At 46.1% G+C, this 16,342-nt stretch overlaps 1 protein-coding gene across 1 annotated transcript in view; it reads left to right on the top strand.

The window, feature by feature from the left end:
• The window catches only part of ELOVL5 (ELOVL fatty acid elongase 5), a 76,084-nt gene extending 62,424 nt beyond the window's left edge, over positions 1-13,660 (top strand). The window contains exons 4-8 of the mRNA XM_044252940.1: positions 4,212-4,289; positions 5,470-5,641; positions 7,368-7,492; positions 10,321-10,455; positions 11,789-13,660. Coding sequence (XP_044108875.1) covers positions 4,212-4,289; positions 5,470-5,641; positions 7,368-7,492; positions 10,321-10,455; positions 11,789-11,929 — 651 coding nt within the window. The 3' untranslated portion in view covers positions 11,930-13,660. The remainder of the gene's footprint in view (positions 1-4,211; positions 4,290-5,469; positions 5,642-7,367; positions 7,493-10,320; positions 10,456-11,788) is intronic.
• Positions 13,661-16,342: the final 2,682 nt, after the last annotated feature.

Here is a 16,342-nt window from a genome sequence, read left to right as displayed (position 1 = left end):
CATGTCTTCTACCCATTTTTTGACATGTTTATCTGTTTTATGTGTGTTGAATTTGACCGGCATTTTTCAAAGAGCTGGAACAAACAATCCTAAAATTTGTAGAACCAGAAGAGACTCCGAATTGCTAAGGAAATGTTGAAAAAGAAAAAACTGGAGGCATCATATTGCCTGATTTCAAGCTTTACTACAAAGCTGTGATCAACAAGATAGCATAGTACTGGCACAAAAACAGACACATAGACTAGGGGAACAGAGTAGAGAGCCCAGATATGATCCCTCAACTCTATGGTCAAATAATTCTCGACAAAGCAGGAAAAAAATATTTGGTGGAAAGGACAGTCTCTTCAATAAGTGGTGCTGGAAAAATTGGACAGCTATGTGTAGAAGAATGAAACTCGACCATTCTCTTATACCATACACAAAGATAATCTCGAAATGGATAAAAGACCTCAACGTGAGGCAGGAATCTTATCAAAATCCTAGAAGAGAACATAGGCAGTAACCTCTTCGACACCGGCTACAGCAACTTCTTTCAAGACATGTCTCCAAAGGCAAAGGAAACAAAAGCGAAAATGAACTTTTGGGACTTCATCAAGATCAAAAGTTTCTGCACAGCAAAGGAAACAGTCTACAAAACAAAGAGGCAACCCACGGAATGGAAGAAGATATTCACAATTGACACTACAGACAAATATCCAAGATCTATAAAGAACTCCACTGAAGGGTTTTAATCACATAATTTAGAGGTCTGCCCCCAGTGGAAGTGCTGAGTGGCAGTGATGAAGGAGGGTGGGTTGCCCTGGGGGCTGCAGGAAGCCTCTCCTAGGAGAAGAGGGCAGTGGGCTCGGGGCCCTGAAGTGGTGCTGCACTTTGGGGAATTTCACTGCCCCCCAGACCTGGAGTTCTTTGGCCTCCAGAGATACTGGGTGTTTTAGATATAGACTTTTTTTCCCCATTTATAGGAAGAGGGACAAGTGGAATTTTAAGGTAATTAGCTTAAGGAGCAAAGCAATCCAACCTGGATGCCTTCGGAAAGACATTTTAAAAGAAAGGTATGTGTTAGTCCCTTCTGCTAGAGTTAACAGATCCTTCCTAAGTCTGTGCCTGCCCTTGAGGTCAAGTTGCCTACAGGAATACAAGGAAGAATTAGCCCTCTTCTCCCTCAGCTTCCTTGCCTGTCCCCTTTCCTACCAAGGCAGGCATTCATGAATGTAGTCATCTGCCTCCGGACACGATAAACCAAAATAGCAGCTGGAAAACAGTGATGGTAGGTCCTAGAATTTTAAATTGTTAAGATGCTAACATTTCAAAAACATTTCAAAAAGCATGTCTAGCGAGGATAATCATGGTTAATAAGTTTTTAATTTTGCCAAGTAAGGCTATCGTTTTAAATAAAGGTATCTTTTAAATTGCATAAATATAGGACTCCTGGGTGGCTCGCTGGGTTAAAGCCTCTGCCTTCAGCTTGGGTCATGATCCCAGGGTGCTGGGATCGAGCCCTGCATCGGGCTCTCTGCTTGGCCGGGAGCCTGCTTCCTTTCCTCTCTCTCTGCCTATTTGTGATCTCTGTCTTTCAAATAAATAAATAAAAATTTTTAAAAATTGCATAAATATATCTTCATGAAGCACTTTGCTATGTTGTCCTTACTTTTTATCATTTGCAGTAGTCGGGTGAAAACTCCCTTGAGAACCATTCGTTCTGTGTATGTATCCCTCATCCACAGAAGATAATTCATTGGTTCTCTCATGGGTTAGGAGGAAGGGCAGGGGAAACTACACTCTCTTCTCTTCACCTCAGGTCTTCTGAGGGCACATATGCCAGCACCCCACTCCCAACCACACTTTATTTTCAGGCTTTTTATCTCGATTCTTGGAAGTCGGGGTACGTCTACATTTGGGGTGCTTCACCTGCTGTGACTTCAGAGCACAATGTTGTCCAAAAGGATGATGTACCTTTTGATAAATTACTCTGCTGTTGTTGGTCTTTCAAAGATAGTGAAGTACAGCATAGTTTATGATCTGTTTATTAAAAGTCCAAATGTAGAAATTGTAGAAAATTAGAACCTTTAGAGATCATTTAGTCCAACCTCATCTTTTTACCTAAAAAGGGCCTGAGGTTAGCGAGCTCACCTCAGGTCTTGGGCCTCGGTGGACAGCAGCCTAACTCATCCAGGCTCCCTGGTCTGGTCTTCTACTTCCTAAGGAGAACTCTTCATCACAAAATGATGCCTCCAAACCCCTGTGCCGGTCTTTGGTCTTGAAAACCATGTTAACACTTAATACTTTCTTACGTATAGAAGATGACAAAGCCAGAAGGCAGACCACAGAAAGGAAGTTAATAGAAGAAAAAGCAGTTTCTGAGAAGGGCTTTCAGTGAGAGTACAACGGCCACACCCGCTCGGGCATTTCTGAGGTCAGATCGGGTGGAAGTTGAACCGTCTGTCTTCAGGCCCTTGTAATCCCTTTTCTGCTTACCCAGCAGGAAACCTGTGGTTCCCACTCCTAGTTGCAGGTTGGAAGTACCTTGAGAGCTTTGTGAAGGCCCCTAAAGAGTCTGGTTTAATGATCTGGGGAGAGGCCAGGCAGTAGCAGGTTTAGAAGCTCCCCAGGTGGTTCTGTTATGTAACCAGAGTGGGAACCACAGCGTTCAGCCCGTGGTTCACAAGCTTTGGCTGCATCAAAGTCACCTATAAAACAGCCTGTTGCCATGCCACTGGGCTTCACACCCAGAAATTTCTGATTCAGAAGGTCTAGGGTAGGGCTTGAGATTTTTTTGTTTCTAACGATTCTTGGGCAATTGCGACGCTGCTGGGTTGGGAACCACACTTCGTAAACCACAGTATTCAGTTCTCAAAGGCTCTGTGATCGTGACTGTGAGGCCCTACCTTGATGGTGTACCCCCAGAGTTTGTTTTTGTTTTTAAAGATGTTATTTATTTATTTGACAGAGAAATCACAGGTAGGCAGAGAGGCAGAGAGAAAGGGGGAAGCAGCTCTCTGCTGATAGAGGACCTTGAGGTCATGAGATCATTACCCCTGAGGATCAGGGCCTGAGATCATGACTTGAGCGGAAGGCAGAGACCTAACCCACTGAGCCACCCAGGCGCCCCACCCCCAGACTTGATTCTGGGGTAGGGTCAAGAATTTCCATGTCTTAGAAGTTCCCATGTAATGTTAATGCAGCTGGACTGGGGAACACACTTTGAGACCCAGGGTCAGTCTTTTTATGTGGGATACCAGATGAGATCTGGCACAAGGCAGGCCACCTCAGATTTCTCCCCATCTATAGTGTGCTAGTTGGCCCCCAGAGAGAAAGTCACCAGGAAACTCAAGATCACTGTAGGCTTTAGGAGGAAGCAGGAAGCTATGGTTTACATGGACAAGGAATAGCACCTCCTAGGTGTTTGTCTAGGACATAGTGTGGACATGCACAGGTGTTCAAATTAAACCTTCCCTCTGGACTGTCACAGTGGGTCCTTAAGTCTCATCTAGGCCAGGTGTCCTCACTGTAGACAAATGAGGAAACCAAAGAGAGCTGGTGATGCAGATCTGTAACCTAGAGCTGGCATGTCCCCTGATTCTGGGGTCCTTTCTGTGACACTGCAGATTTCTGCTTTGTGGACCCAGTGGATGACACAGCAACAGGAGGTAATGAAGGCAAAGCTGGCCAAATTATCCTAGGTTTGACAGCAGTGGTTCTTGAAGTGTGATCTCTAGATCAGGAGCATCAGGATCACCTGGAAACTTGTTAGAAATGTGGATTCTTAGACCCCACCCCAGGCCTACTGGATCAGAAACACTCCCTAGCTATCCTGTTTTTACATGCCCCTGAGGCAATTCTGGTACACCAACGCTCAAGTTTGGAAAGGGCTGAATTTGTGAAGGTGTGATCTCCCCTGAGACTGCTTGCGGGACTGAGCCTGCTGTCAGCTTGGTCAGGGCTTTGGGACAGCCCAGGGCATTGAGAATTGAGGGCCAGCTCAGTAAGGCAGCACCCTGGAGTGACTTCTGGTCCACCCCTTGTAAAACGGAGACTCTCCGATATTCACACTGCCCAACATCGTGATTTTTGCCGAGGAGCAAAGACTGAAGTTGCTTCAGCCAGCCCAAGGTCAATTGTCAGAGATTCCGAAACAAATGAAGTTTAAGTGAGTAGGGCTTTTCTGATTTCTGATATTGTTGGTGATGGACTTCTTCCTTTTTTCGTTTTAGTTAGTGACAGGAGTATGGGAAAGCAGCTACAACTTATTCTGTCAAGGCACTCGCAGTGCGGGAGAAGCAGATATGAAGGTAAGGTCTCTCTCCGTTTTAAATAGTTTGTTTTTGTTTTTAATTGTGCAAAAGACAAAATGGCTCATATCCTCACTGCCCAAGGTAATTCCTATTGACATTTTTTAAAAACCTATTTCCACATGAAAATTTGAACATGAGTGGTGTAAGAGGAAAACTAATGTTTCATTTAATAAAAGTAAGTCCCATTAATGGTTTCCAGGAAGAGGAGGGGCCTGGCGGGCTCAGTTGGTGGAGTATGCGACTCTTGATCTTGGGGTTGTGAGTTTGAGCCCCACATTGGGTAGAGAGATTACTTAAAAATAAAATCTTAAAAAAAAATTTGTTATTTACATTTTGGGGGGGGACAAATAACTACATGCATTTTTCAGCATTTATATAAATGGGATCGTAAAAATAAGGTCTTAAATGCTGTAATCATTCCTGAAAGTGCTGTCTGAGGGTGGTCGTTTGATTCTGACTTCCACTCTGAGGGGGTTCTGTTGTTGTTGTTTTTTTTTGTTTTGGTAGAGAGAGCACAAGGAGGGGAACAGCAGGCAGAGGGAGAAGCAGGCTCCCCACTGAGCAGGGAGCCCAATGTGGGGCTCCATCCTAGGACCCTGGGACCATGACCTGAGCTGAAGGCAGACACTTAAGACTGAGCCACCCAGGTGTCCCCAGTGTTTTGTTTTAAATGAAAGACTGCTGCTTTAAATTCAGATGGGCATTCATTTCCTTAAAACTGTGTGGCATATTTAACTGGGCAGGCACCTGACACGGAAAGTTCCGATTCCTTTTCTTCTTTTCTTCATATCCTGGCCCCCTGCCCCCATGCCAGTCCCTGGAATAGCAGCACCACTCAGGAGGTTTTTCTGTGCTGATGGTTTTGCAGGTCTTTCCAGGGGGAATAGACAGGCTTCAGGGCTTTTTGAACTTTGATCCTCTGGATTTTGTCAGTCTTGAAAGATGTCCGTGGCACTTTTAAAATTTCCCCTGTCATCATTCCAGACCTCCCCCAGCTCCCCCCCGCCATTCCCAGTATTCTGTTGGAGGCACTCAGAATGACCAGAGCTCCCAGCCTCTGAAGGACTCTAGGAGCCAGGGGGTGCTCAGGCTTCAGGAGAACCTGGGAGTCTGGGATGTTAGTAAAACACGTCGGGGGTGATATTCCAGAAACACCGTGATGGTCTCTTCCTCTTAGATTATCCGCGTCCTCTGGTGGTACTATTTTTCCAAGCTCATTGAATTCATGGACACCTTCTTCTTCATCTTACGGAAGAACAACCACCAGATCACAGTCCTGCACGTCTACCACCACGCCACCATGCTGAACATCTGGTGGTTTGTGATGAACTGGGTCCCCTGTGGCCACTGTAAGTCTTACATGGGGTGGGGGGCAGTGCACAGCACTGGGGACAGGTGTGAGCAGAGAGGCTGAATTGAAACCAAGGCTTTTAGTGAAGGTGCTATTTCTGTGGATTTCTAGGTCAAACACGGGAACTTTGTGTCCCAGTTGCATTCATGATAGTTTGTGTGGCCTGTACACTCAGTAAGCTGACGAAACCTTTTTCTGGCTGACTTGGCAAGGTGAGGGAAATACCAAATTCCCAGCCTGGGGCATACAGGGAAATAGGGACAGTGTCCTCTATCACAGAGGACAGCTGTTCCAGGTTATTTCTAGTCCTTGTTTCTTAAAATTTGGAAGTTGTTTGACTGAGAGGGGCAGGCCAGAAAGATGGAACCACACCACTGAGGGAGTCCTAGGGAACACGACTAATGAGGAAACAAGCTTTAGCTGAAGAGCACAGGAGGAGGTCTGCACATAAGGCTTATATAACTAGCCTGCCTTGTTGCCTGAAGCATGTTAGTAAGCATCTTCAATGGCAAGCACCAAAATTTGAAGTAAATCCCCAAAGACAGATACCTGTTGTTTTTAGAAAGCTTATGGTCTGAGGTCTCTCATAATTTTCAAAGATTAAGTTGTCTCCTTTAGGTTTAGCTTAGGAGTTATAACAGGTGTCCTGATCAAAATTTCTGCCATCCAGCACTGGCGAATTTGAGAACTTTGGGGTCTGTTCATGTTTTTTTTTCCCTAGGATGGCACTGCCCTGATTTAACTGGCCCACCAAGATTCCCACAGTCATAGAATTTTAGAACTAGAACGGTGACTCCCCAAACCCAGCTCCCTGTGGTTTGGGAGGAAACTGACATAGTAGAAGGTTTGGTAGAACTCGGTTTCCAGTGCGCCATCCCCCCCCCCCCCGTGTTTTTCCCACCGTCACACTTCATGGCTCTGGATTATCTGATTTAACTTCCTAATAGGAACAGTGTCTCTTTACATTTTCAAAGAACTCTCAGGGTGGCAGATTTTAACGAGCCCCACTGGGCCCAAGAGAAACAACTAGGACCTGGATGTGACTTGTCCAAGGTCACCCAGCCAGTTACTGTGATAGTCAGAAGTAGAGACTCCCTCCCTGAGCCCCTAGCCATGTACACCTCTGACTGTGCGTGGGAAGCTGGTGAGCTCTGTTGGGTTGCCCGCTGTGGGGGAGGAGGACAGAGAGGCTAAAAAAAGAACTGGTGGTTCTACTGGAAATTAAAAGTATGTGATAAAAGAGGAGTCTTTCATCTCTAAGGAACTGGACTCTGGATTGTTGTTGAAAAAAATATGTAGTCTCAGCAGTGCAGCCCTGGGGAATAATAAGGAGGCCAAGGCTTCTTCCAGCTCCAGCAACTTCCTAGCCAGCCAGCTTTGAACCTCCTGCCCATCAGCTGCCTTCCCCAGGCCTTCAGCACAGCAGCCTGAAGCGCCTTGCACGTAAAGAAAACCAGCTCACTCTGGGAGTTGATTGGGGTTCTGGCAACAAAGCTGTGAGGTGGTCTCCTGACTCCTGTGTTACATGCATGCCTGGCAGCCCCAGCTGAGCCCAGCCTTAAAGCACCCCAGTCGGCCTGCCCCAGTGGAAAGGGAGTTCTGAGCACTGCTCCACATGCTGCTTACCAGCCCCTATTTGAACGCGTCTGTTTTCCGGATTTGAAAGGAATTTTATTCCATGTAGAACACTGATGCATTCTCCTTCCCAATCCCCCGTTTTTCAGCGTATTTTGGCGCCACCCTTAACAGCTTCATCCATGTCCTCATGTACTCATACTACGGTCTGTCGTCTGTGCCCTCCATGCGCCCGTACCTCTGGTGGAAGAAATACATCACTCAGGGGCAGCTGGTAAGTCACTCAGTGCCTCTCTCCAGGACTTGCTGCCTGACAGACCGCTCTCCCTGCCTTTATTCACTGTTACTTAATAGAATCTAATGTGTATCTTTCCCACCTTTTCTCTTTGATCCAACTAAACTACCTGCAGCCCATGGAGCAGAGAATGTTCTTACTTCCAGCTGATGCGGAAACTATATCTGTGGGCACACAGCTAGTTGGGCTATAGAATGAGGACAGGAATCTAATTTCCTGACTTCAAGTTCAGTCCGTTTTCCTTAGTTTGTATACAAAGCATATGTTGCCTGGGTGTGTTTCCTAATTATAATCCAGAACCCAAAGTGACCACTGTGTCCTGGGTTCTTGGGAGTTTTCGAAGGACCCAGGAGTCCCAAGTGCTTATAGCCATTAGGCAGTGAGGGTGTCGGTAAGATCAGTGCCCGGTGACCACTCAGCCCCCGTGCTGTGAAGCACTTGTTGGCGAGGATGGCACCTGCTGTGCTTCAGACGACAGCCTCTTTCCTGACGACAGCCTCTTTCCTGACGTGGACCTTGAGGGCCCACCCAGCCATTGTTGGCACTTGGTAATTACGTCCTACCATCCTTTCTAAGCTTCCCTGAGTTGTCAGGGTATGTTTGACACCTGTTTCTCTCCCTTTGTGAATTCTTTCATGAACTAATTGCTATTACCACTAATGTGAAACACTGACATTCTCTGAGTGTCTGGCACTCGTGCTAATTAAGCAGGTTTACATGGACTAGTCCAGTAGCCTGAGTTCATGTTCTTTTTTTTTTTAAAGATTTTATTTATTTATTTGACAGAGAGAAATCACAAGTAGATGGAGAGGCAGGCAGAGAGAGAGGGGGAAGCAGGCTCCCTGCTGAGCAGAGAGCCCGATGCGGGATTCGATCCCAGGACCCTGAGATCACGACCTGAGCCGAAGGCAGTGGCTTAACCCACTGAGCCACCCAGGCGCCCCTGAGTTCATGTTCTTATCCCCATTCTATGGATGAGGACACTGAGGCAACAGGCCCAACCCAGCTGACTGAGGGGTGTAAAGTTTCAGCCCCAGCCTTGCCTTATCAACATATTTTTCTAAAGAACCATGCTGATTCCAGTCTTCCCAAGTCAATTGTGATTTTTCAATATTTAAAAATAGCAGTCTGGGAAAAAAAGTCTGAGAAGATCGTCTGAGCTACTTACGTGTTTGACATTTCATTATCACCTCTTTGCCAGCTGCTCTCTAGTCCTTGTTAATTTTTTTCACCCACCTGTGAGGAAGGATAATTGTTCCTTAACCTTCTCGTTATGCTTGAGAAGTGATGTGGAGATCGATTTATACCGCACAGCCATGGCCTGGCAAAAGCAGAATTGAAAAGAACAGACTGCGGACATTGGTCTCCCATTAAGCTCTGCCCTTTGAGGTAGAAGACTCACCCAGTTTGCCTAGATTTATTTTAAGCACCTCTCCTAGTTATTCCTTAACCTAGAGTACTCACCTTAAAAAAGAGAAGAAAGTGGGGAGGGAAGGAGGTTCTCTAGAGAAACCCTGGGGGCTGGGCCAGAAATCCAGTGGGCAGAACCCTGCCCCCTGGTGGTGGTGGTTCTCTTGAAGAGTCACCGTCCAGTAGCCACACCTCATTGTAACCTTTCCCATTCAAGATTTATTCATCAAAAAAGAAAAAAAGAGATTTATTCATCAGAAAAATCTGGACTTAGCATTATATCTTGGTAGAAGTTTAAATCTGTTGATCAGCCTTCTTCAAACCAAAGAGGTACATGGGTAAGAAATAGGAAGAGTTGGGGCACGTGGGCGGTGCAGTCAGTTAAGTGTCGGGCTCCTGGTTTCAGCTCAGGTGGTCATCTCAGGGCAGTGGGCTCCAGCCCTATGTTGGGCTGCATCCTCAGCAGGGAGTCTGCTTGAGGACTCTCTCCCTCTTCCTCTCACACACTCCCTCAAATAAATCTTTAAAAAAAACAGAGAAAGGGGCGCCTGGGTGGCTCAGTGGGTTAAAGCCTCTGCCTTCGGCATGGGTCACGATTCCAGGGCTCTGCAGTCGAGCCCCGCTTCGGGCTCTCTGCTCGGCGGGGAGCCTGCTTCCCCCTCTCTCTCTCTCTGCCTGCCTCTCTGACTACTTGTGATCTCTTTCTGTCAAACAAATAAAATTTTTTTAAAAAAAATTAAAAAACAGAAATAGGAATTGCACATCCCACAGCAACATCACCTGTTCTCTTTAAACATACAGCCCACACACCCTTCCTTTCTCCCTTAAAAATATAAAGCAAGAAAAAATTACTTGGCATCTCTCTATACAGGGTCCCTAAGGTTTGTGTGTGGGGCGGGGTGGGGGGATTAGGTTTTCCTTTGTTCCCCAGCTTCATTGAGCTGTACAAGACCTGTAATGTTGTGTATGGTGTGTGGTGTGTGGTGTACTGATAGGGTATATGTATGGGTTGTGAAATGATTGGGACAGTAACACCCAGTTCACACCCACAGTCACGCTGCATAGCTATGGGGTTTTTTCTTGTGACAAGAACTTTTACGATCTACTCTTAGCAACTTCCTTGTATACTATATAGCATTGTTAACTATTCTCCGAAGTTTAGAGAAGGTGGTTTAAGCAGAAGGAAGGGGAGGAGAATGTATATGACAAAGGCACATATATAATTTAGGAGAAATTTATGCATGAACGTATGCTTAGTGTCTATGAAGGGACTTCACCTCCAGAAAGGCCTATGAGTGTCCTTCCATGGACTCGGCGTGCTGGGTGAGCCCGTCTGGCGTGGCACCTTGTCAGTGCGCCACGGCTGCACTGCTCAGCTGTGTCCCCTCTCCCACCAGCTGCAGTTCGTGCTGACAATCATCCAGACCACCTGCGGGGTCATCTGGCCGTGTACATTCCCTCTTGGATGGCTGTACTTCCAGATTGGATACATGATCTCTCTGATCACGCTCTTCACAAACTTCTACATTCAGGTAAGTCTTGCTCTTCCGTGGCAGTTGGGACTTGTGGCCTTTTCAGCAAAGACCCTCCTCTATTCATTTAAGGAGGATAACCTGTAGAAAGAACCTCTCCTGCGTGCCAGACAGCAGGCTCTGGTGCAGTCACAGTGACAGGGCAACCTCTACCTTTGGGAGGGGACTGCTGCCAACACAGGAGATGCTGGTATCTGTCCCAAACCTCCAGAGTTCTAGATCTTCGGCAGAGGAGCCGGGGATTCATGTGGGATTGCCGCGCTGTTTGGCAAGCTCTGTTGTTGCTTTGCTCACACCCGACTGCGGGCATGTGACGGGAGAGTTCCGTCAGCAGTCCCGCGGCCCCGCTGCCCTGAACTCTGGGACTACATAAAATGTCTAAAGAAATGTGCGTCACAGCCCTCAGCTGCAGACAGAAATCTGCCCTTTTGTCCCCGTTTCCTCACACCTCCACTGCTCAGGTCTGGAGGCTCCATTCATTCCCAAGTGCATGACGGAAGGTCAGTTTTACTCACGGAAGGGTCCAGTTAGGGCAGATTGCCTCCACTGGATTGCTTTGTGGCTCCCCGTTACGCCTGGGTGAGGTATGTTCCTGCCCCCATGGGCAGCATGCAGTTCCAGGCAGGCACCAAAGGTCAGGAGGCAAGGCAGGGGCCACGGATATGGAAACAATAAGGTCCAGGGGGGTTGAGCAGCTCCTTGGGAGCGTCCCACGTGGCCATCCTTGTGCACCACCCCCACCTTTCATCCCACTCCCCTGGGCATGGAGGCACATTCCAGGGAGCTGCCGCATGAGGGGGTGTACCCATGTGGGGACATTCATCGATGTGAGGGAGGACGAAGGCTGGGAGCTGGCAAAACTGAAATCACTATTCTAACTGCTTGTGGCAGCATAGCATTGTGTACATACGGGCCAAAGCCATCGCTGAAGTCCCGAGCAAATCCTGAAGGTGAGAGATGGGAGAGATAGGAGAGGTACCACAGAGTGGGGGAAAACAGTGTGGCCATGTGACCCCGATACTCTGTAATCCCATCCAGATACAGAGAGGGCATGGCCAAGGGAAGTGTACTTTGAATTTTCTACTTCATTTCTAGAATAGCCCTTACAGTGCAGCCCAAACCCCTGTGAACTTCCTCAGGCGACGCCTCAGGAAGGGAGGAGTGATGGAAACCAGTGGCAGAAAACGTTCCCAGGGTTGCTTGACCACAGACCTTACGTCTCAGTGGCATCGGGTCCTAACAGGAATCTAGGCTTAGAGTTAGGAAAGCGGGGCGCCCCCACCCCCCAGCAGAGTACCCTGTCACATGGCCCATCTGCCCTGATGCATTTCAGACTTACAAGAAGGGGGCCTCGCGGAGGAAAGAGCACCTGAAGGACCACCAGAATGGGTCCGTGGCTGCCGTGAACGGACACACCAACAGCTTTTCTTCCCTGGAAAACAATGTGAAGCCGAGGAAGCAACGGAAGGATTGAAGCCGAAGAGTTGAGAAGCCTCCAAAACCCATCGTCTGATTGTAAGCACAGCATGAGCTGTGCCCGATGCTTGTTAACAGCTGCTGTAACTCGTCCGGCCTACAACAGTGTGATTCATGTAGGACCTCCTTCATCGTTCAAAACCCCTTGAAAATGTATACAGATTATACACGTAGGCATAAGATTTAACATTTCTGGGCTCTCACCGACCCCTGCGCTAGACTGTGGAGGGCGTATTATTGTAGTATACGACACTGCTGTTGCCTTATTAGTTATAACATGATAGGTGCTGAATTGTGATTCACAATTTAAAAACACTGTAATCCAAACTTTTTTTTTTAACTGTAGATCATGCATGTGATTGTAAATTTGTACAATGTTGTTACAGTAGAGAAACACACATGCCTTAAAACTTAAAAAGCAGGGCCCAAAGCTTATTAATTTAAATTAGGATATGTTTCAAGTTTTTATTCGTTTTTTAATAGCTCTGTTTAGGAAAAAATCAAAGACCGTAATTTATGAAACTAGCGTGCGACACATAATTTCAAGTGACTTGTACATGTGAAATCAGAAACGGCACCTTCAGTTTTGTAATATTGGCTTTAAATCAGGCAGGCTCAAATCTAATGGAAGGTCAGTTTAACTTTTTAACAGATCTTATTTTTTTATTTTGAGTGCCACTATTGATAATGTAAAAAATGGGGGGGGCTCTAAAGGAGTCTTGATGAAACCTAAATATATATTCTTTGTCTTCAAGATTTTAGAAAGTATGTAGGATGAGTAGGACATTTAAAATTTCTGAAGTGCTAAGTGTTTTTATACAGGAAACAGTGCCCACTTTGCTTTCCACTTGCAAGAGAGAGGGTGTGTACTTTTCAGAAGAGATCATTGAATACCATTTGACAGAATCCCATAGATGAGCATTGGGGAACTGGTTGCCAGGGTCCAAATTTGGATTGGTTTCTGTACTGCTGTCTGTTTTGACACAAACTTCTTTTAAAATGTGCCTAGCTTATAAAAATGAATAAAGGGGGAAAAGGGGACCTTAAAAAAATTTTAAGGTAAAATTAAACAGATAGCTACTACGTAAGAGAACTGGGAGATTGAGTAGAGATAATTTGTTTCATGTAAATCTAATAGTACCTGTAATTTTCCTTTTCTGCTTAGAATCTAAAGATTTGCGTAGAACTGCTTATTTAAAAATGAGACTGCTTATCATAAAATCGTGTCTGTCACCCTTGAGGCAGTGGTCAAACTGATAAGGACTATTGTGCGTGTCATTTTAAAGTGTTGAAATTTAGTGTCTGAATACCTTCTTCGTGGGGAGAAAAAACAGTCATTGAACCACTCATGACACATCTTAGAAGGTCATCGACAATGTATAAACTAATTGTTGGTTTGGTATTTATGTAAATATCAGTTTATCATGCTTTAATTTTGCACATTCATATTATATAGGGAGCCGATTGGTTCTCTTATTAGTCTTGTGGGTTTTCTGTTTGGAAGGAGTCACAGCATCTGTTTACATTTACCTTATCAAATCTAGAATGTGTATATTTGTAAATGTATGTCTTCCTAGGTACTAGTTTGCAAATGTCTTTACATATTTCAATACAGAAACTATAACATTCAATAGTGTGCTGTCAACGTGTGCTTTAGCTCATCTGGATATACCCACACTGTTAAATAATGTCTAAACATTAATCATTAAAACTTTTTTGATTACCTGTGCTTGCGTGTTACATGGTTTATACACTGCTGATTTGGACAGACTGGAGAAAAATCCAGTCTTCACCTTCTAGGAACTCACCCCAATAAATGTACATAATTGAGGTAGAAAGGTTATATTGTGTAGCTCAGCTCACATGAGGAAGGATCCCCACATAGTAAGGCATGGTGGTGGTTTCTCTGGTCCCCCAAAGGTCCCAGCTTTCCAAACATGCTTTTTCCACTTGTCTTTCTTCCTCCCTCCCCACACTTTTGGCTGTTAGTTATTTTCCTTTCCTAGGTTTACACCAGAGGTCTGCAAATGTTTTCTGTAAAAAGCCAGATAGTACGTGTTTTAGGCTTTGCAGTCCATACGGTCTCTGCCCCGCTTTCGACTATACCATTGTGGCGTGCAAAGGCAGACACAGACCATATGTGTATGAATGGTCATGGCTGTGTTCCAGTAAAGCTTTCCTCACAAAACAGAAGGTCTACAGCCATAATTTGCTGACCCCTTCTCTAGAGTAATGAGAGCCCACCTTATTCCCAAAACTCTGCCACTTTCTTTGCCAAAGACCGTTTTTTGCCCCCACCGTCCCCCAGCCTGCCACAGTCTAACGTACAGGTCCAACCATGTGCACATGGAGTCATGACCTGAATGGCCCCTGTCCTTCCATTTCCTGCGTAACAGTCCCCAGCATAGGCTGGATCTTACTTAGCTTTTGAGTGCCTTCTAATTTGTCATTACCACCTTAAAAATGTCATGTGAAACTGCATTTAGTTTTTGGGTACTGTCTGAAAAATACAGAGGACTGCTAAGGTTTTGGTGGTGATAGTCCTATCCTTGCCCTTCCCCTCCAAGTCCAGAACACATTTTAAAAAGAGGACCTAAAAAAAAAAAAAAAAGAAAGAAAGAAAAACAGGACCTAGAAATCAGATAAATAAGAATCAAAATAGTTCATCTCTTACTGGAAAGACTGGATTGGTGATGCTAAAACCACAGCAGGATTTATTACCCTGGCCGATAACCCTACTGATGCAAACTTACCAGGGCTGGCCCTCCCACAGCAGTGCTTGGTGGCATTTGTTAGTCTAGGGATGAACTGGTGATTAAAATATTTTGAGTATCAGCCCAGTAATGGATCCACCGTAAACTACATGCTCCTTTGCAGTGTTGTATTCTGTCCTGGTGACGTTGCCACGCTAAGAAAATACACTCGTATCTCCCCATCTTGGCAACCAGAAGGTTGTCGTCCTCCCCTCAGAGAAGTAAGTGGATCAGAAGGCAGAGCAAGGGGGCACCTGGGTGGCTCAGTGGGTTAAAGCCTCTGCCTTCAGCTCAGGTCATGATCCCAGGGTCCTGGGATCGAGCCCCGCATCGGGCTCTCTGCTCAGCAGGGAGCCTGCTTCCTCCTCTCTCTCTCTGCCTGTTTCTCTGCCTACTTGTGATCTCTGTCAAATAAATAAATAAAATCTTAAAAAAAAAGAAGGCAGAGCAAGGCCCGAGTGTCCCCATCCTTTTCTCTCTCTCACAGGGAAGCAAAAGGGCATGTTTGCCCACGAGGATGGAAAGGGGAGGATTCACATCTCCCCTCATTTTAGCAGCCTGGCCATGCATATGGAAAGGCGGGGTAGCCTAATGTGAGGAGCACAACTTGGGGCCTGATTGCCTGGTTGGACTTCCACCTGTGTAACTTTTAGACAAATACAGTGCAGATGCCCTTGGAGCCACATCAAGCACAGAGTAAACCCTCTGTGAGCTATTCCCTTCAAGATTGTGTTCTGTGCAACCCACCCCACTGGTCTTTTAAAACTCTCAACTATTGTTTTGCTATTTCCGGGGTTGGCTGCTGTCCTAATCCTATCAAGAAAAACAGAAAAGGAGGTTACTTTGGTGTGACACTGTGTTGAATCAAGAGCTGGAAAGAAACCAGCAATCCTTAGCAGTCAAAATGTTGATCACCTCTATCATTCCAGATTTTACCAGCATTTTCCATTAAGGTTACCATGCCGGGGTTTCTAGAAGCTTGTATTTCGCCTTGGGAAGGTAGGGCAGTGCTGCTCAGGATCTGGTCCTCGGTCGTTCAGGGATTCTCCAGAGTTCCGACAGCTCTGCTGTGTGATCCTCTTTGAAACAGGTGTCTCCCACTCTGTCCACATCAGTCGTAGACTTGAAGTACTGAGCAGGTGTTTTTCTGCCGTCTTCATTTGGAAGATCCTGTGCTTATTGGAGAAAATAGAAGCAAGATAGTGGTTGCCCTTACCTATACCATCGGCAACTAATTCTCATTCAAGACACCATTTTAAAGCTCATTTTTTGTCATCTTTGACATTTTTATGAACTTCACTTCCTCTTTTTTCCAGCATAGTGATGGCACTCACCCCAAGGGAGAAAGTTCCCAAGGACCAATTCTTGCTCCTGCTTTCATAAGATACCCGGACCCGGCTTTTGGTTGTGGCAGGTGGCTCAGGCTCCGTGGTGGACATTGTAGGAACAAGCAGAGTAGAACCCAGCAGCTGACGATGTAGTGATGGCAGAGAACCAATCACACGGTTGTTGGGGGTTGTCCCCTTTCTCAGATGGTCCGGACTCTTGGGAACAGTGCTTACTGCCCCCTCGGTGACCTGTTCGTGTTCTTGCGTTGACCAGACCTCGGAAGAGTGTTACCTGGCTCTGGGAGAATGCTTGGTACACAGGGATCTGTG

Source organism: Neovison vison, chromosome 1, assembly GCF_020171115.1.
Source record: "Neovison vison isolate M4711 chromosome 1, ASM_NN_V1, whole genome shotgun sequence".
In the NCBI taxonomy this organism is placed as follows: domain Eukaryota; kingdom Metazoa; phylum Chordata; class Mammalia; order Carnivora; family Mustelidae; genus Neogale; species Neogale vison.
The sequence above is the reverse complement of the archived record's forward strand: the minus strand, read 5'-3'. Positions and strand labels throughout refer to the sequence as shown.